Here is a 19,382-nt window from a genome sequence, read left to right as displayed (position 1 = left end):
TCCCATTAAGGCGTGGAATAAAATCTCAGCTGTGGCCTCACATAACGTCAGAGAACCAGGCATTCAAACAGCTGTGGGAAACCGCGAAGTTCTCCCCCAGCACACACAGGGGAGAGCACGTCGGTGCTGACCTGGTCCCCTGCTTCACCCGAGACCGACTGCAGGCGTTCTGGAGTCGCTTCTCAACCAGAGAGATGGGGGCGGGGGTGTGGAAGGAGGGGGAGGAGATGCACCCCAAGTGTACCTTCAGACAGCCCCTCTGGTCTGAGAGTTGGAGGCCAGCGACCATGAGCGCCCTGGGAAGGGTCCGCAGACTCCTCCCGGATCCGACCCAGGTGCTCTGCTGGCGCTGAAGCTCAGCCCGGGGCTTCGGAGAGGGGCAAGGGGGCTGCGCTGGGCTGGGCTCCCCCAAACCCCTCCTCACTCCGCTCATGGCTTGATTTCTGCTGTTTTGCTCTAGGTGACGTCTCTGAAACATGGGCGTGGTCCCTTATGCCCTTCTGTTCCAGCCCCCAAATGCCACCAGCTGTATGTCGCTCGGGCTTCCAGACATTTAGGACATTGGTGGTTTAAAATTCACAGCCTGTATCCATGACTTGAACTGACAGGTCTGATTTATAAGTGTGAGGCTGTCTTTCGGTCGGGTGCCCTGGAAACTTCCATCAAAAGGTTTGGGAAAAGGGAAAAAACAAAAATTCAGTCCTTGCCCATGGAGTAAAAAAAAAAAAAAAAAAAAGGAGGCGGGGAAGGAGAGAGGGGAGCATGAAGAGACTGTAAGGAAGAGCACGCCCACGAGCATAAACGAACACTGCACTGTGAACTGCAGCAGCTGTGCCCGGATCGTCACACCCGCAGCCAGCGGCTTCCTCCCTGGGAGGATCGTTGGGGAATCAGTCCCCAAAGTTATTCCCGCTGACCTGACACATTTTGTTCAGGACATTCCATGGGCGAATGGAATGAAAAAAGCAAGATACCTTTTTTCCTTTCATAACATTTCTTTTTTTCTTATGAGAATCCTACGAGTTGGAGAAAGTTTAGAAAGTATAGATCATGGACATGAGGGGGCGGGGAAAGAGTCATCTCTAGCACAGTGTGAACGTTCAGTGGACTGAGAGTGGCAGTACCTCCTCCCCGGACCCACAGTGTGTCCATCGTGACGCCCTTCTGCCGACTTAGGGAGATTTAACAACACTTCCAATCCCACTCTAGGTGGTGGATTGAGTTCAATCTTTCCGAATGCACTGGTCATGCGCAGACAGATCAGGATGGCCCAGCCAGACAGAAGGCAATGGGGACACATTTCTGGCGTTGACATTCCAACTCCACACCCACCATCCCTTAGCAGGGCCCACGATGTCCGTTTCCCAGACAGATATTTGCCGAACACACAGCGGGTCTAAGGCGCTGTGCTCAGGGCGCTGTGGAAGCTGCGGCGAGTCCGGTTCTGATCACCGACCGAGCTCACCGGATTAACCCTGGGAATCGGCATTTAGCAGGACAGGACAGAGTAAGGAAAACAGAATAAACTACGCATTTATTTATTTATTTATTTCCTCATCCAAGGACACGTTTATTGATTTTTAGAGAGAGGGGGAAGGGAGAGAGCAAGAGACGGAGAGACACATCGGTGCCAGAGAGAAACAGATTCATTTCCTTTTCAATACTCCCGGGCTGGGATTGAACCCATGACCCAGGCATGTGACCTGATGGGGAATAGAACCTGCGACCTTGGGGTTTTCTGGGATAACGCCCAACCCACTGAGCCACAAGGGCCAGGGTGATGCATTTTCTTTTAATGAAAAAAATTGGCGGGAAGATCCTCTTGTCTCTGCACCTAGCCAAGCGACAGGCCTGCAGCCCCTGCAGTGGAAAGAACGAGTCCTCCTGCGCGGCGTGGCTGCAGAGGAGTTCGTTGTTTCCCTGTTACTTGTCCCCAGCACCCTTCTCCCTCGCTGCAGTGCTGCTCCTAATGTCTTAGGATTCAACGGATATTTTCCCTAGAAGGCTCCAAGCCGAGCCAAGTACTTCATCTCATGCTCCAACCGAGGACGGGTGCGGGGAGAAGGCGGCCCACTCCTGCACATGTGCACTGGTCTCCAGGGCCTCCGGGATTTTTTTTTTTTAAGGATAATTTTGACAACATGGGATTAGTGTCTCTCTCCCTGTAACGCTCTCAAAAGATATCTTGTGCCTCCGCCCCATTTCTTCAGTCCCGTGCACATTGCTCCACAGAGGGCCACCGTCACCAGCTGCCGGGGTGGGGGCCAGAGCAGGCCCTGCCAAGAGCCGCCTGCCTCTCTCAGCAGCAGTCGGGCCGCAACGTGGCATCGGGTGGCCTTGTTTGTGTGGCTCTTGTATCTTGGATGATACAAGGAAGCTCATTACTGGAGCCACCAGTGATGCACAAGTGACTGTGTTACACACACCATTGCTTACACTCCTTCAAAGGTCCTTAATTATATTGTAACACCCAAACTAAGCCCTGCAGCCTATTTTCTATGGGGTCCCCCGCGCTGCCCCCAAGCACCAATCTTTATGAGATCATTTCCCATTCACCATCTTTCGGGACCAGCCCTCCCCTTGAAGAACTGCTTGCCTCCTCCCCGCTGAAGCGGCTGCCCCAGCGCCTTCTCTGTTGGAATAGTGGCCATATCGGCTTTTGTGTGATTGGTCTTGCCTGAGAACAGATCTTTGCATCCCTAGCTCCGGTTCGGTCCCTGGCACAGAGGAGGAACTGGAACACCCCAGGCCGAATCAGGGCCCGTCTGGGGACTTCCTCCTCTGAGGGTGGCCCTGTACTAGCAGAAAAGGCAGGACAAGCAGCTGAGGGCAAAGGCACAGGCTGGAATTGGTACCAGACCTGTCAAAGTCTGCATAACCCAGAGAGCCTGTGTGGCCATGAACTTAATTAACCTTGAGTGTAAGAGCGTAACACCAAGCAGAGAGAGAAAGGCCATCTTTTCTGTGTGATGCTTGCCCCGCCTCTCTTGGCGTCTGGCTTTGCAATGGCTCTATTTAACGTGTCAATCTGATTTACTCTTTTCATGACAGATTTATTTTCCAAAAATGACCACAAAAATGTTTCCAGTCCCACAAGCTCTTCTAGAACCTTGCTATTCCCTCCCCTTGAGTAGGGCAGGCCTTTGTGACTGCCTTGTCTATGAGGGAATGGCAGAAGTGACACTTGGTGACTTTCGAGATGAGGCCATGTGGCCCAGCCTCAGCTGACACCCCCAAGAGCAGAGACGAATCGTCCCTCCTCAGTCAGTCTCCCCCGAACTGCAGGTTCATGCACACCATACATGTACGTGGTTATTGGTTTAAGTGGCTAACTTTGGGCCATTCATCAACCCTTGTCCTGGACCCGAGAGGTTTTTCAGGGTGTGTGGCTCTGGGCAAAGTGGGATGGTTGGTCACCTGAACCTTTGGACCATTAAAAATGCACGTGAGCTGACCTCTTGAGTCCTGATTAACAGGGAGGGTTCCTCTCCTGTTCCAGATTAGTGTTCCTGGGACAGAAGCAATGTAGGCCTCGTCCAGCAATGGTGTGGTGATAGTGTTTGTTTTCTGGCTGAGTTTCACCCGGCCCCCCTTCCACCACTCCACATGGTCTAAGCAGCTAGTCCTTGAACTGCATGCAGCGTGGAGAAGGAAGGCCCTGGGGTCAGGAGTGTGGGGTTCCCTGCCCTCCAGACTCAGGGCTCCGGTGCTGGGGCTTCCTCTGCCTGGGACACCCCCACCTGCTCCTTTCATTGATTTGAATTCTTCTTTTTTCTGGGCAGGGCCTGTATCCATGCTGGTCTTGGCTAGGTCTTCAGGCTTTCAGCAGTCACTGCCTGGCTAGAAGGGGTTGCTCGCAAATGATTTTTTATTTTAAATGTGGAAAGAATACCTGAGTCCAGAGGGCACTTACTGGTATTTAGGTCCAACTGCCACCACGGTGGAACTTCCTTCCTGAGATCCCCAACAGGGGAGCGGCCTTTCTACACCTTTGGGACAGAGAGCAGATGCCTCACGGGGCAGCCTGTCCCAGCCCATTTTTAATGAAACATTTCAGTGCTATATGAAGAGCCATCTCCCTGTGACTGTTAACGATTGCTCCCAGGAGCCTTCTCCCTCCTGCCTGAAGGGAAGCTCTAGCTTCCCGTCAGCCGGTCTCCTGAGGATGAGGCTCTGGGCAAATCCCTGGCCCTGGCTGGAGCCTATTCTTTGTGTAAATTGAAACGGTTTCCTATTTTAGCCCACTGAGGACGGCATTATGTCCTAAGGGACCCTGCAAATCTGTAAAAGTTAAGAAGGAGTCTATCTTTAAAGTCACGGAGAATGCCGCCCCTTGTGCCTGACTTGGCTCCGGAAGGATGGGGGTTCTCTCTCTCTGGCCTCCTGTTGAGGGAGATCATAAAAGATGGTCTCTGACACTGGATTATAGACTCAACAGCTGCCATGTGACAGACGGGCGGAGGCTCTGCCCACCAGGAGGGGCCGCCACACAGGCCCATTGGGTCCTGTCTGCTCACTGTGGCGCTGCACGCCCCGGGGGTCGGGGGGTGGGGGGGGTGGGGCTGCAGAGAGCAGCTGGCCCCTGCAGGGCCTGGAGCAGCCCTGGGAGCCCTCTGAGGGAACAGTCTGCGGTGTGTTCCCAAGGAGTCGCCTGAATCGAAAAACCCAAAGGCCAGCTCCACTGTGGCTCTTGTTTCCAGGCCAGAGCCTTATGTCCTGAACTGCGGGAGTCTTCACACTGGGGCTCTTGACAGTAAAGACAGCTCAGTGCTGGACAGAAAGCTGTACCCCAGTCCTTAACGAGGATGGACGAAACCTCCCTGCGAAACCCGGAGCTTCCCAGGACGCGCCCTTCCTCCCCTCACTGTTTCCATTTTAATCAGCCCAGTGAACCAGCATCCACCTTTCAAAGGAATCTGACGGAACCGCTCCTGCCAAGCCCCGGCTGCGTCCCTGTGACACTGAAGAACCAGGGCCAGGCTCTCGCGTAGGTTGAGGGAGTCCAAGGAGAGTGAAGATTATAGGGAAAGCCCGCCTATCTTTGCAAGGGTTTGCTTTGCATCCTGAAATCTCAGGTTCAGCGATTACAATGAAGTCCTGTTATAGAGAGAGCCGGCTTTTATCACCACTTAAAATCTAATTAATCCATATTGAAGCACAAAGATTTCTGTTGTCCTTTAGGGTGAGGGGTCATAGAGGCCTCTTTGTTCATCCTTAGACTTAGCATCATCAAGCCCCAGGGATATAATTTTACCAAGCAAATCGGAAGGTAACAGGTCAAATCCTTATCAGAAAGCCTAACTCACAGTTTGAACCGAGCCCCGCGTCCTTTACATGAAGCATCGTATTCACGAAGAACAAAAACGCATTTCAGGGTGCCCAAGGAGTTAACGAGCAAAGCTTATATCCCAGGCAGCGTAGAACCAAGCCCAGCACACTGTTGTCCACCACAAACAGACTCCGGCTCCTAGAGGGGTGGCAAGAAAGTCTCCAGATTTGTGGCAATGGCTTTTGCCTTTAGAGTAGTAATGCAATTCGTTGGACTTTTATTGTCTTTGCTGGGATGGGTTTTATCCATTTTTACAACTTATCTGCCCCATTGGAAAAACCTCAACCTGGACTTGAACGAAATGGAAAACTGGACCCTAGGACTCTGGCAAGCCTGCGTCATCCAGGAGGAAGTGGGGCGGCAATGTAAGGACTTCGATTCTTTCCTGGCTCTGCCCGCCGAACTCCGGGTCTCCAGGGTTTTGATGTTCCTGTCCAATGGGCTGGGCTTTCTGGGCCTGCTGGTGTCTGGGTTTGGGCTGGACTGCTCAAGAATTGGAGAGAGGCAGCAGGAGCTTAAGAAGCAGCTGCTAATCCTGGGAGGGATTCTGCTCTGGACCTCCGGCCTGGCAGTGCTGGTGCCTGTCTCCTGGGTCGCCCACGTGACTGTCCAGGAGTTCTGGGATGAGACCATCCCGGAGATTGTGCCCAGGTGGGAGTTTGGGGAGGCCCTCTTCCTCGGCTGGTTTGGTGGGTTCTCTCTCCTGCTAGGGGGGTGTCTGCTCATCTGGGCAGCCTGTTCTGCCCATGCTCCTCTGGCTTCGGGCCACGGCTCAGTGGCAGAAACAGAGACTCAGTGTCCCTACCCGGAAAATCGCACCGCAGTTCCGAAAGTGTGACTTTGACAAGACCAGACAGACGTGTTATCTGCACCACCCGTGACGTACGAGTCGACACAAGACAGGGGTCTTGGTTACGCCACCAAACCTGTGCTGCTCACATTTTCTCATTTAATAATTACTCTCTTATCCTGGATCCCCCTCCCCCTCAAAAATCTGGAGAAGAGGCAATCTTACATCTAAAAGAAAATGACCGTGTTAATTATGCATGACATAGGTAGGAGCAAAACTATTTCAGTGATCTGGTTATTTGAATCAGAAAGTGGTGGTGGTTGACCAGCATAGTCAGGATTTAGCTTTAGTGTGCTTGTTTTCTATGAGAGGCTGTTTTATTCGTTTTTGTTGGTAGCTGGAGATAATAATCACCTTGTTTCCTAAAGAGAAAACTAACACACTGAAATCTTTTAAGAACTCTACATTGGCAAGACCACAGGTTAGGCTGATCCCAAAGCGTAATTTCCACAACAGCGGCTTTGGTCCTCTTCGATCAGCGGTGGTTTGTGTGTGCAGATTACAAGGCGCCCCGCGAGACAGTGTTTTACGGGGCTAAAAGGTTTTCAGTCCATTCAAAATACTGGCCATCTCCTCTCTTGTCTCTTCCCTCAAAAGCCTCACACTGAAAAAGTTAAACAATTGAAGATCATTGCTTGATATTGAGATAGCGACAGTTCATTTGCCCTGATAAAAACTTTCCTTTGTGCCACGAAGTTTGGGGGACGTGCATTTCAGTGTTGCAGCAAGAGATGTTGATTTTACTCTACAGAGTCTCATTGCTTAACTTTTCCACAGCATAGAACACACGTTTAAGCAAAAAATGTTGATGCACCTATGTGTGCATTTGACAGAAAGAAATGTAGGTAAACAGACTTGATATTTTGTCTAACATTGTTCCGTATGTTATGCGGTATGCAGAGCCTAAGGAATTTTTCAAAAGCGGGCCTGATCTAAGAGCTAGAGAAATTTCTGTTAAGACTAGTGTATTTGGTTTAAGAAATGTTTTTCTTAAACTCTTTTTTAAAAACGCTAACACTTCGTAGCACGACATATGGACTGAAATGCGAGAACGATCCCAGACAAAAGCCTGGCAGGTGCAAACAGCTAGATGTGAAGGAGCCGGCCTTGAACCCAAATGCAAACTGTCAAACAAACACTTTGCATTGAGACTTCTTCGTTCTTTGACTTGTTGGGAAGCTTGGGAACAGGAAAGCCATTTAGACATTAGCAACGAGAGGAGGATAATTAATGCCTAATGTTCTTCCAGGGACAAATTGCTTACTAGAAACTGGCCCTTGCCACTCTTTGTCGTTACTGGTTTGCAGAATTAGTTCCCTTTCCTTTTATGAAACCTATTCAACATGGAATCAAACAATAGAGACTCTGGCAAGAATCCTCTTATATACACAATGAAAAACTATTTCTGAGTTCTGCAAGTGAGGACACAAGTGTGCCACACTTTTCACCGCAACTGAAAGGAAGGAATTAGTCGGGCTCCAGCTCGCAGGACTGTAGAATGGCTTTAGTATTTAGAACTGCAGCCCAAGTAGCTGGAAGTTCACTCTCTTTGCTGGGATGGGTTTTAACCTGTCTCACAAACTACCTGCCCCATTGGAAAAACCTCAACCTGGACTTGAATATAATGGAAAACTGGACCATAGGACTCTGGCAAGCCTGCGTCATCCAGGAGGAAGTGGGGACACAATGCAAAGACTTTGACTCTTTCCTGGCTCTGCCCGCCGAACTCCGGGTCTCCAGGGTTTTGATGTTCCTGTCCAATGGGCTGGGCTTTCTGGGCCTGCTGGTGTCCGGGTTTGGGCTGGACTGCTCAAGAATTGGAGAGAGGCAGCAGGAGCTCAAGAAGCAGCTGCTAATCCTGGGAGGGATTCTGCTCTGGACCTCCGGCCTGGCAGCGCTGGTGCCTGTCTCCTGGGTCGCCCACGTGACTGTCCAGGAGTTCTGGGATGAGACCATCTTGGAGACTGTGCCCAGGTGGGAGTTTGGGGAGGCCCTCTTCCTCGGCTGGTTTGGTGGGTTCTTTCTCCTGCTAGGGGGGTGTCTGCTCATCTGGGCAGCCTGTTCTGCCCACGCTCCTCTGGCTTCGGGCCACGGCTCAGTGGCGGAGGCACAGGGTCTCCGTCAGTACCTGGAGATGAGGGACCTGCAAATCTAAGTCAGAGGGCCCCCTCGGCCCCCACTCTGGCGCTGTGGGCTGCAGTCCAGACAACGGGGGGTTTCCTCCTGCAGTCACCCGTCGCTGGGCTTTTCTCCACAGCGCACGTGGCCTCCAGCTGCTTCCACTAGGATTTCTTTCTAAGACGATAAGCCCCCTTTTATCTCTTACTCTGACTCCAAAACCAATCACGACTTAATAGTGTTCATGCTCATTACTGTAAACGAGTTTTCTGAATTTTAACAGATTCTGTGATTGCACAGAACTGGCAAATAAAACATTCTATCAGTACTTAACGTATCTTTGAAGGTGTTATTTGTAGGGATGCATCATCCTGGCAATTGGAAATCTTACTGCTAATCACTTCTTCCAGGTGTTTAAGACCACCTACTATATAGGAACAGTCTCACTGCGTATTTATTTAAAATGTATGGCATCTGCTATAACTAAAAGAATGCCGGCTCTTTGGAAGCTCGAGAGGTGAGAGCCGTGGGCTCATCATCTCTTTAATCGGAGACTTCAGAACTCTTGCGGAGCCTGTCCCGTGAGCCGGCCACGTACTCTCCTGCCTCGGCACCTCAGGAGTGGGGGATGGTCCTCGAACCCCGGCCGCTGTAGAGCGGCCGCAGGGGGCGCTGCAGAGCAGCACTGGAGTGTGTGGGCGGCGAACCTCCCGGCCGGCTGGCTCCGGAGCCGGGTTTTACACCTCGTCCAACTAATGTCTTCACAACAAATTGCTGGCTTGGGGAATTCTTCGTGAAAGATTTTATATTTGCTTGCTACACAGTTCAAAGTAAACTCTTGTGTTTGAGCCAGTCAGGGAAATTACCTCAACAACGAAGGACACAAATAAAGTCTTAGGCAATATGTATCTTTGTTGGAAAAAAAAGAAAAAACAAAAGCCGTTTTTTTTCCCCGCCCACAGACAAAGGAAAAGTGCAGAAACTAGTTAATCTATGTGATGTATTTGCACACGTTTACAAGCAAGACAAATTAAAACAGAAACAGATTCAGAATTTAACCTGATTAAATATTTAGTTCAGTCCTGAGCTTTTGATATTTAATACAATATAGATAAAGTAATAGCAGAAAAAAAAGACTTTAAATTTATTTGATTTGCATGCTACAGAGACCAGCTGAATGTTGTTTGTTCACTTGGCTAGCAACATTCTTTCTGTACCTGCGACACTTAGATTCCGATATACAAAGTTGCAATAACATACTGAGAATTCAAACTTGAGAACTAAATATTATATTCTTTTTACCTGTGCAGAATAAATTCTACTTTTAAAAAATAGTATTTATAATATTAAAATTCATATTGTTCATATGCTTTTGTGATGTTATTAAAATGTTTTGTCATTGTGAATCACTTGGGTTAGTACAAAGATGACAGGATTGTTAAAAGTTGCCTATAAATACACAACACTATTATTGATTCTTAAAGTGTGAAAAAGGATTATATTAAAATAAGTATCTCTCATGTTAGAAATGAGCAAATTTTGTAAAATAAGACCAAAAGCATCTTGGTCACAAGAGTTAACTACCGGCCTGAGACAGATTTTACTCTTTTATACTTGACTGAAACTTCTTGTATCACAAAAAGTTAACAACTAGTCTGATGAAGATTTATAAAGCTGTAAATATTCCCATATAGCCTCTTCTATGTCAAACATTTAAAATGGCCAGAACCGAACTATATATTAAACAGAACATAAATAAGACCGTAAATAAATAAATGAGGAAAATAAAATCGTACGGTGCAACTACACATACTCCTACAAACATTTTCATGGTCAAACTAAGAAGCTGAAAGCAGCTGGCCTTCATTTGATCCTACATTAAATAAACCTCTGTCTTTCACATTTGACCTTGACAAGGATGGATGGTAGTTTCCTCTCGCTTTCCTCATCTGACAGAATGAACTGGACGGCCCCGAAGGACCGTGCTCAGCCCACCAGGCAGGCTTTGCAGAGTGGTGCCATGTCCAGTTACAGCTTCAGAGACATTCGTATGTGAGTGGTGGGACACTTAGGAAAAACTAATTAAACTTCTAGGCTCAGAAATGGCTTCATTTGAACTTCAATTCTGACAAAATGAACATCTAAAATACGTGTGATGACTTTCAAGAAAATAATTCTTGCTAGTGAGGGTTCTAGCTTAGAGATAGAAGTGTGCGTGTGTGTGTGTGTGTGTGTGTGTGTGTGTGTGTGTGTAAAGGGGCCCAGTCCTTCAAGAGGACATTTGCATTTCTAAAAAAAAACTGATTTAGTTTGCTATGAAAAGGTGGCTAGCCAAAAATGACCTCTTCCAGTATTACAGAGTGAGTAATAAGTATGATAAATTGCATAAAACTGTTGGTTTTAGAAGCCTTTACGCAGGCTGAGCTACACTGGGGTTCTGTTTCTGTGAGGACATGCTTGGGCTGGGTTAGCTAAAATTCTACCCAGAAGACCCTTTGATCAGATCGTGTGTCTAAATCCGATCCTTGGCAACGGCTTTTTTTTAAAGCAAATGACAGCCTATGCTTCAAATTAAAAATCTCACCAGGCACCCTCTTCTCTTTGCTTCCCAGCTCCTCACCACGAGTGATAGGTAGGGCCCCCTAAATGAGAGCTGCAAAGTCATTGCTACACATGCTACCAATCTGTTTAACAAAAGCTTTAATTTTGTTTTGGCAACTTTGATTCATTCAAGATACCCTTTCCTCTCTTCCTGATCTCAGCAAATCAGCGCTGATGCACTTCCCTCCACGTCATCAGAATGTCTGTCCTTAGATGTTGGGCCACTGTGCTCCTCTCCTTGACACCACCCTCAGACCTCGGAGGCCAGAAACTCATGTCTGGAGGCCTCCCCTGCTCTGGCCGAGCGGGGTGCCTCTATCGGGGTGCCACAGGGTGCCTGGCTTTCTCCTTTGTCCTCCCTGCCCCTGAAGCCAACTGCCACAGGGTCTTTACCTCCGGCCGGGAGCACAGCGCCTTTGTTTGCACTCTGCTCTGGGACTCTGCGTTTTGTTTTTGTTTCCTTTAGACCAACAGAAAAGGACAAAAACGAGACCGTTTTAAGGAAACAAGGCGTTCCAACACAGGGTACGGAAATGGACACAGTTGGACCTGGAATGCTGCACTGAAGCTCCCGGTTAACTGTACCAAGCTGGTCTCCGGTTCAAGAACACCGCGTGGCACTCTGGCCAGCTTCCGGGTCTACTCACGGGAAAGCAGAGGAAAAGCAAAGACCACCTCGTGTGGGTTCTTTCTCCAGAGTCCGTTCAACAGGACACACCCCGGGTTCTGCCTCAATTCCGCTTTCACAAAATAAAGGCCCTTGGCAACACACACCATGTGTGTGCCTGATCATCCCATTTTGGTTCTCTGATTTTTTTTTGCTTTTTTTAATATAAAAATTACATTCAAGGTACTTTACAAATTACCATGTTGAGATCCTGACGTGACGTAAAAGCTCCTTCAGAGCCGAGAGCTCCAGTACAGCCCCCACAGGCCAACCCACAAAACCAGCGTTCGGCCCCCTGCCTCTCCAGGACACGCTCATTTCCTCAGCGATGGAGTCACACGTCGTCAGCCGGCAGGGACGGGATGCTGATCTTCGCTCTGGTGAAGTAGGCGATCTTCTCCCTGGAGTCGGGGAGAGGGACAGACCCACTTCACTATGAGGCTGCCAAGACTCTGCGACCACGAGAAATGGTCCCCAGACCTCCCGAGGCGGGTCCACAAGCCTGGGCAGCAGGAACCCCTTTCCCAAAGGACGCCGCTCAAAATCAAGAGGGCCTCTGCCCTGCCAGCAGAGTGCAGGAAGACGGCAGCTCTGGCTCATTGCCCGTCCCCTGCAGACCCGTCCCCTGCAGACCCCGGCAGGGCCCTCCCTTCCCGGACTTCCAACACGGGTGGTCAGCCCAGGTAGGGGCATCTCTAAACCAGGCTGGAGAGGAGTGAAGACGGCGAAGTCCCAGGAAAGTTCTCAGGAACCTCACAGAAAATCACGATAGCAGGAAAACACTTTACGATGGGGATTCTGCAGCTCGATGAGCGATAAATAACCCTGACTCAGATGAAGGGAGATGGACCCAGCTGTTTTAAGGGTGAATGTGTCCTGGGTCCTGAAGCAGGGACAGGCAGCAACAACCCGAAAGGCAGAAGTTGGGAAGGAAAGCAGCTGGATGGTTGTCAGAGGTTGAGAGAGTGTTAAGACAATAAGGCTTTCAGAGTGTATAGTTACCAAAGACAGGGGCCATGTGTCTGCTATTTTTCCTACAAAATCTTCACCTTGTACCTACTGTCCCATAGACACACATGTACTGAGCGTGTGTCCTGTATGCAGATATGCTGGTAGCTGAGGATAGGTTTCTGTCTGACCCCCCCCCCCCGACGAGAACATAAGAGTCTGGATGGGGTGGGAGTGTGGGGCCAGAAACTAGAAAGAGGTGGAAAAGACCAAGGGAAAGAGGCAGGACAAAAGGAAAAGTGAAAATATGCTGGGAGTTGGAATGAGACTCATCTTCATGGTCTAGTGTCCTTCGGTTTGTTCAATTCCATAGCAGACACAAGTGAGAATTGAGGAAGGTGGACACCAGCGGATGTCCAGGGCACTCCTGGTGAACCCTGCTTGATTCGGACCACAGGACGACACCCCAGCGGTGACCCCGCAAGGCGTGTACCTGAAGGACTGCACCTGCCGCGGCACCTTCCGGCTCTGCTCCCGGAGCCGGCACACGTCCTTGGAGACCTGCCTCATCAGCTTCTCCGCGCTCAAGCCTTGCTTCTGCTCCTCTTTGGACTGTTCAGCCTGGAGAGGGAAGTCCAAACCCAACCCCCCAGGAAACACCGATTATTGAGTGGACATCCGCAGGGGCACGCCCTGAGGCTTCACAGACTTGAAGAACCGTGTACTGACTTGCACACTGGGGAGGTCAGGAAGCACCAGGGAGGGAGGTGTCTGCTGGATCCACCCAGGTGAGAACATCTGGCCCAGTTTCCCCAAGAAAATGTGTTTAATCAGACCAGGAACACAATGGGCCCCTGGGATCCCGCTCAGTCTTTCATCTCCTTCCCCGTGAGTGCAGTTTCTTGGTCTGCTTTCTCCCCTGCGAAGCCCTGGTCAGACAGTCCCTCTGAGTAGCCTCGTGGCTGCTGATATTTTCCACCAACAGCCTTTTTGGGGTGACTGTACAGGCACTTCGAAACTTGGCTTCATTTGCTGCAAAACAAACTGACCATAGAACACACGAGATACTCCTCTTTCTGCTGAGTCAGTATACACCTCGCTGAGGTCTACGCCGGTCTCCGTGTTTAGGATTTATATCTGTACCTGTATCTGTCTCCAGAAACCTGGGTGACAAATCACATCGTGAGCTTTTTGTCAGTGAATGGTCAGTCGTAGCCAAAGCTGCGGGCGGTGAAGTCTCAGTGGTGAGTGCCTCACTGCAGTCAGTGAGATTAATTTGGTTGAATGAGTGTGTTAATATCTCTGGTGCATAACTGTCTTAACAGATTCTTTTAAAAAGGTGAACATCTGTATTATTTTAAATTTCAAAACGCGTTGCACCACAGACCATCGGCTTTTTGACAGGGAAACACTCTGAGGAAGAAAAACAAGTTTTGGCTTTGTGGGCGCCCTGAGGTTCCTCTGGAAAGGTGTCAGCTCCCCCGTCACCTCTGCCCCTGCGCCCAGCGAGTCGGATGAGAAGCCTGGTCCCTGAGGATCGAGGGTCGGGTGCCCCTTGCGCTGCCCCAGGCTCCAGAAGAGCGTGGCCAACCTTCAGTTTACGTGCCGGGGGCCTGACCCGCAGGAAGGCCTGGAGATTTACCTACAGTCGTGTGAAGACGCCCAGGCAGTGGGATGCACTGCCCGGGATCCACGCACCGCCCTCCAGCTGCCTGCTGCCTCCTCGGGAGGAGGAGGAGAAGTATTTGAGGACAGTGTCTGAGCCTAGAGTTTTATTCCACTCTACAAGACAGACACCAGTCACCACGGGGGGTGCAGTTAGAGGGTGACCCAGATACCTGATGGCTTCCCTGAGGGGCAGTAAATCCAGGGTGCGCCACTGGCTTCAGCAAACCGCCTTTCTGGGAGCCATATTTCTGTGGCAATTGGCAGGTTCTCTGCTCATTGTTAGGCATTTTACGAGCACCTGCTGAAAAGCTCCCAAGTCCCCAGCATGACGACGGGGAATGGAAGGGCCGCGTGTGAGTGCGGGTTGGAGTGTCTGCATGCATGTAAAGAAGGGGACACAGAGATGAAGGGAACAGCACAGAGAAGCCAGGGGCTATTAGCTACTCCTGTAGCCGTGACGGAAGGCACACGATGAAACAGCCTGTGTTCTCACAGCGCTGGCTCTCGACCTCCGTGGTGGCCGAGGGACATATGTAACTCACGTGGTCTGTCTATACATGTGCCCGGCATTGGTAAAAGTAAACATGAAAATACGTGGACTCAGGAGAATCAGTTGTTTTAAAAATGGTATAAATGCCACCTGCTTTGCAAGTTTTTCGTTACTGTTACTTGATGAGACAGGGCCACCAGGCAGAAGGACACAAAGACGGCGGGCTTGGTGTTTCCTATGGCTCCTTGAAGACCTGCTCTGTGTGACCCATGAAAGCCTGAACTGTGATCATCTTCAGGTGCGAAAGCTTCGAAGACCCACACCTACCTTGGACTTCAGAACTACCCGAGTACCCCACATGCCCTGCAGCTTGGCTCTTTCAGGCCACGCAGGCTTCTAGGTCCACAGGTCTCTCCAAACCTCACCGATATGGGAAGCAGTTAGACACTGAGCTTCTGCCGAGGTCCTGAGGGTGTTGAGATGGTGGAGAGCAAAGCCCTACACCCCAGGGCAGCACCGACACGGAGAGGAGCGCTCTGGGGCCTGCACGGAGGCGGCGGCGGCAGGGATGTTAGCCCTTCCGGATGGCGATTTGCAAGAGGGGGAGTCAAAATGATAATATGTGGAGGAAGGAAGGGGAAACGGCCACTCGTGTCACACCCCTGGTTGCCCGATGGCAGAGGTGACACTTTTCAAAGAGGTCACTTACAAGAGAACTTAGTTCAACTTCATATTGCGTCTGGGAAACTGACCTGACATTTCAGAGATTACATTGGTCACCACGGACGGTTTGACAGGTATGGAAACAAACCAACCAGGGGCAGGCAGGGATCTCAGCAGCCTGGGGGTGCAACCAGGCCACTCAGAATGCTGGGCACTGAACAGCCTGCAACTCTGGTTTCAGGGCAGTCCACCAGAGAGCTGAGGCTCACGTAGCAATGGTGTGTTGCACAATCCCTAGGAATCCTAACTGATCTGATCTGGTAACACTGCAGACCCTGGTGTTCCTGGAACGTGGTCCCCCCCACAGCCTGGACCAAGGTTGCCCACACTGCGGCCATGCCTAACTCTGGGGGCAGGACACAGGCCCCAAGTGACCCTGCTCTCCTGGGGCCGCCAACCATGCCTGCCAGCCAGCTTTTCATCACACTTTACAGTCACGGGGAAACTCTTTATTCTACAGGCAGGTGGGGGGCAAACGTGACCCAAAATAGGGTTGCATCACATCTGGTAAGCAAGCTCATCAGGACTTCACCACGTGGCGGAGATGTTCGCCAAGGGTGGAGTGGATGTTTGGCACAAAGTACTCTAACAGGGAGGAAGCAGAATGGCAGCCTCCTCACACCCCGGGGCACAGGTGGACCAGGCAGAAGGCCCCCCAGGGGAGGGAGGGTTTGCAGGGAGAGGTTTCTCTTTTCTATAGGGAACCAGTCCCCCAAGAGGCCCCTCACAGAATTTCCTGCATCTGAAAACCCATGGTTCTTGACTGGCTCAATAGGAGACAAACCACGGAAATGGACAGGTGCACACCACACCTTGATTCTCACTCCAGGGCGCCAAGCAGCCCATCTGGGTCAGTCCTGAGGTCTGTCTCCTGGGCTCTTGGGCTCTGCACACCCTCCTCTTTTCATCTATTGGGATAAAGTGTCTCTTTTATGTAGAACGAAAACAAGTGTTACCCTAAAAACAGCGAACCTCACATCCCCCATCAATACCATCACTGCTCGTATTTCCTTAAGAGGTAGGGGGGGAAACAGGAGGTGTAGGAATTTAGATTTCCCACCCCCCGCTTCTTTCCTCAGTTCTAATATGTTATATTTTCCTAGATATTCGTCCAAATTGTGGGCATATATTTTTTAACTCTACTTTCCAATGACAGTTTACACTCAGTATTATTTTGTATTAATTTCAGGTGTACAGCCTGCTGGTTGGACACGCGTATACTTTACGAATGTCCCTCCCGATGTTCCAGTGTCCAATTTTCCAGGCTGTCCCCACCGGGCAGGTGCCTACGGAGCTCCTGCTTTGTGTGACGGTTTCTTTCTACCAGGGGTGGGGTGGGGGGGACATAATGCAGATACGCATTAAGCATTTTGTTGCTTAAACTTTCTGTGAAAACCATTGGTGCCAGTTTGATCCCTGAAATTTATACGTTAAGTTTCTGAGTTCCATCTAGAATGAGCAGTGCTGGTCCGTTGAGTGACTCAACGTTTCCCTAAAGTACCAAACACTCTACGATGGAAAAAGAACTTTGGGCCGCAAAGAGAAATTGATACTATGGGCGAGAGTTTCTACCAGTTTAAGGGCGTGACTAATCTCTTTCAGATTTCCCCCCAGGGAGGTCTGGCCCGGGCACCTCCTGCCAGGTGGCTTTGAGAAGGCCCCCCTACGCCAGCCCCCGGGGAAGAGGGCCGCCCGGGGCCTGTACCTGCTTCAGGATCGTCTGGAACTGCTCGTCCTGCAGCACGCCCTCGGGGAGGCCCGTCTCCCCCTGAGCTTTCAGCGCCTCCAGCTTCTGCCGCAAGCCTCGCAGGGCCTGCAGCTCGTCGTTGAGGCGGTTCTGGCGGGTCAGGGAGGCCTGCAGGTCCAGCTCCAAATCCAGGGACGTGCGCGCCGGGCGCTCCTGCGCCGCTCTCCTGAGGACGGGCTGGCAGACCGCCTGCATGGCCGGAAAACAAACCACAGAGCCCCTGTCATGGCGCTGCTCCTGCTTCCTGGCGCGTGCTGGGTGGCATGGCCTTGCCCCCGTGGGCGAGGCGTGACCAGCCGAGCCACTCGCTCTGGCCAGAGGCAGGTCCAGTTGGGAGTGGTGCGTGTCACTTCTGGGCAGAAGCTTTTCAATGCAGTATGTGACTTGCACATTTCTGTCACTTGCCGGAGGGACAGCAAAGATCTGGAGAGGAGTCACGAGTGGGGACAGAAGGAGGAGAGCATCCAGCCCAGATGCAGGGACCAAGCAGCTAAGCAAGAAATAAACCTTGACGGTTTCTAACCTCAGAGACTTTTCCCACAGCAGAGCCTCACTTAGCCTGACCACCTGACTACACGAAGGCCACCCTCTGTGAAAATCAGGTGTGTCACAGGGAACGTACATTCCCCTCACTGCAGGACACAGAACTACTCCCAGGGCTTACAACCTCGGCTACCACTGCTGTGAGGGCCAGCTGGAAGGCCGCTGGTCCGCGGAGCTAACATTCGGACCCCCTCCTCGGATCAAGGCTCGAATCCTGGCTCCTCCCTCGTTGCTTTCCCATTGTCTCATATCAGCTCTCACCCCTCATCACTGGCCTGAGAGGAGGTACCAGCTGTCACACGTTGCCCACAATTGCTCAGGAGCCAGGTGTGGTTTGGTAGGAATGTGGGCAACCCACCCGGCCCTGGTCCATTGACACAGCAGAGCAACTTCCTGCATTGATTAGCTAGGGACCCCAACCTGTGACGGGTGAAAATGGTCCCCCACGCACCCCCTGCCCATCTCCGTAACTGCAGACATTTGCGGCTCTGTCTTCACAGCAGCTCCGTTCAACAGGCCAAGTGCAGGAAGCCACAGCCCCCCCCTCCCGCCCTGCCCCCCCTCCATGGCAGCTCTGGTGCTCACGCTTCGAGGCCCTGACTGGGGGCGGGGCTCGGGCCGTGGGCTGCGGTGAGGAAATACGTACCCTTCTGACCCTTAGACTGCGCCGTTCAGTGGAGTTTCTCACAAACAGAGACTTTTTAGCGAGGGTTGAGCTGTCACTGTCACTTCGGTTTAACTGGCAATAAAGGATAAAAAAAAAAGTAAAACTCTGCATAACAGAGTGTAGAGGAAGCTGACAACGGACAGTTGGCCAGAAAAAGCACGTGGTGATACCAGTTTATTTCTGAAAGAAAATCCTCTGCAAACAAGCTTTTCCCTGCTGTATGCTTTCCTAAATAACTCACGATTATATGACCCTTTCTTTCATGTTTGAAAGACATATCTAACCTTACAACAGAGGCTCATCATAAATAATTTAAACATTTGCCTTTTGGTGGCAGTTATCAGAAGCTATGTGTTAATTATACCAACTCTGGGGGGAAAATCCTTTGCATTTTCAGCTAATACACACTATTCGTTTTTTAAAAGATTTTACTTATTTATTTTTAGAGAGAAGTAATGGAGGGAGAAAGAGAGGGAGAGAAACATCAATGTGTGGTTGCCTCTCACATGGCCCCCACTGGGGACCTGGCCTGCAACCCAGGCATGTGCCCTGACTGGGAATCGAACCGGTGACCCCTTAGTTCGAAGACCACACTCAATACACTGAGCTACCCCAGCCAGGGCACACTATTCATTTTTAAAAGAAAGGTTGATGGAGAGGGCTCAGAATTTGAGTGAAGACACAGTTTGCCCAGCCTAGCAAATTCTTAACTGGAGATCTCATCCCCACTCCCTCGCCCGAGGCAGGTCTTTGAAAGGTCACATTAGCAAAGCCGCCCCCTGGAGCCCTCCTCAGGGTGCAGCCCTCGTCCTCACCATTCCCAGCCCCTGGTCTTCACCGCCCTGGCCCCCATCCAGACATTTACTCGTCGGGTGTACTGTTCACTGCTTGCTTCCACGCATGAGAGGACAGGTTCTACAAGGCGAGAGCTCGGGTCTCTGTTGCTCACAAATCCCAAGCATCCAGAAACACACTTAATAGCAGTTGTTTCATAAAGACATTTCTTGAATCGAAGGAGTATGCATTTTAAC

General features: G+C 50.8%; 3 protein-coding genes across 3 annotated transcripts in view; 2 read left to right on the top strand and 1 right to left on the bottom strand.

Annotated features, from left to right (window-relative positions):
* Positions 1-4,827: 4,827 nt before the first annotated feature.
* LOC118992991 (putative claudin-24) lies at positions 4,828-6,258 on the top strand. Its single transcript, XM_037055066.1, has one exon. The coding sequence runs from the start codon at positions 5,505-5,507 to the stop codon at positions 6,165-6,167; it is 663 nt and encodes a 220-aa protein (XP_036910961.1). The 5' UTR covers positions 4,828-5,504; the 3' UTR covers positions 6,168-6,258.
* Positions 6,259-7,665: 1,407 nt separating this feature from the next.
* On the top strand, positions 7,666-8,467 carry LOC118993062 (claudin-22-like). The gene has a single exon (XM_037055136.1). It carries the CDS (start codon positions 7,678-7,680, stop codon positions 8,332-8,334), a length of 657 nt encoding a protein of 218 aa, XP_036911031.1. The 5' UTR covers positions 7,666-7,677; the 3' UTR covers positions 8,335-8,467.
* An 813-nt stretch (positions 8,468-9,280) lies between these two features.
* Positions 9,281-19,382, bottom strand: part of WWC2 (WW and C2 domain containing 2) — a 131,148-nt gene continuing 121,046 nt past the window's right edge. Inside the window, exons 20-23 of the mRNA XM_037055135.1 lie at positions 18,331-18,423; positions 17,100-17,330; positions 13,007-13,134; positions 9,281-11,966 (exon numbers count right to left, since the gene is read on the bottom strand). Coding sequence (XP_036911030.1) covers positions 11,900-11,966; positions 13,007-13,134; positions 17,100-17,330; positions 18,331-18,423 — 519 coding nt within the window. The 3' untranslated portion in view covers positions 9,281-11,899. The remainder of the gene's footprint in view (positions 11,967-13,006; positions 13,135-17,099; positions 17,331-18,330; positions 18,424-19,382) is intronic.

The sequence above is a fragment of the Sturnira hondurensis genome, unplaced genomic scaffold (assembly GCF_014824575.4).
Source record: "Sturnira hondurensis isolate 20B ecotype Veracruz unplaced genomic scaffold, ASM1482457v3 Scaffold0008640, whole genome shotgun sequence".
NCBI classification, from domain to species: domain Eukaryota; kingdom Metazoa; phylum Chordata; class Mammalia; order Chiroptera; family Phyllostomidae; genus Sturnira; species Sturnira hondurensis.
This window is presented reverse-complemented; position numbering and strand designations above follow the sequence as displayed.

Coding starts and splice junctions, on each gene's coding strand:
- LOC118993062 (XM_037055136.1), top strand. CDS start 7,678: ATGGCTTTAGTATTTAGAACTGCAGCCCAAGTAGCTGGAAGTTCACTC.
- LOC118992991 (XM_037055066.1), top strand. CDS start 5,505: ATGGCTTTTGCCTTTAGAGTAGTAATGCAATTCGTTGGACTTTTATTG.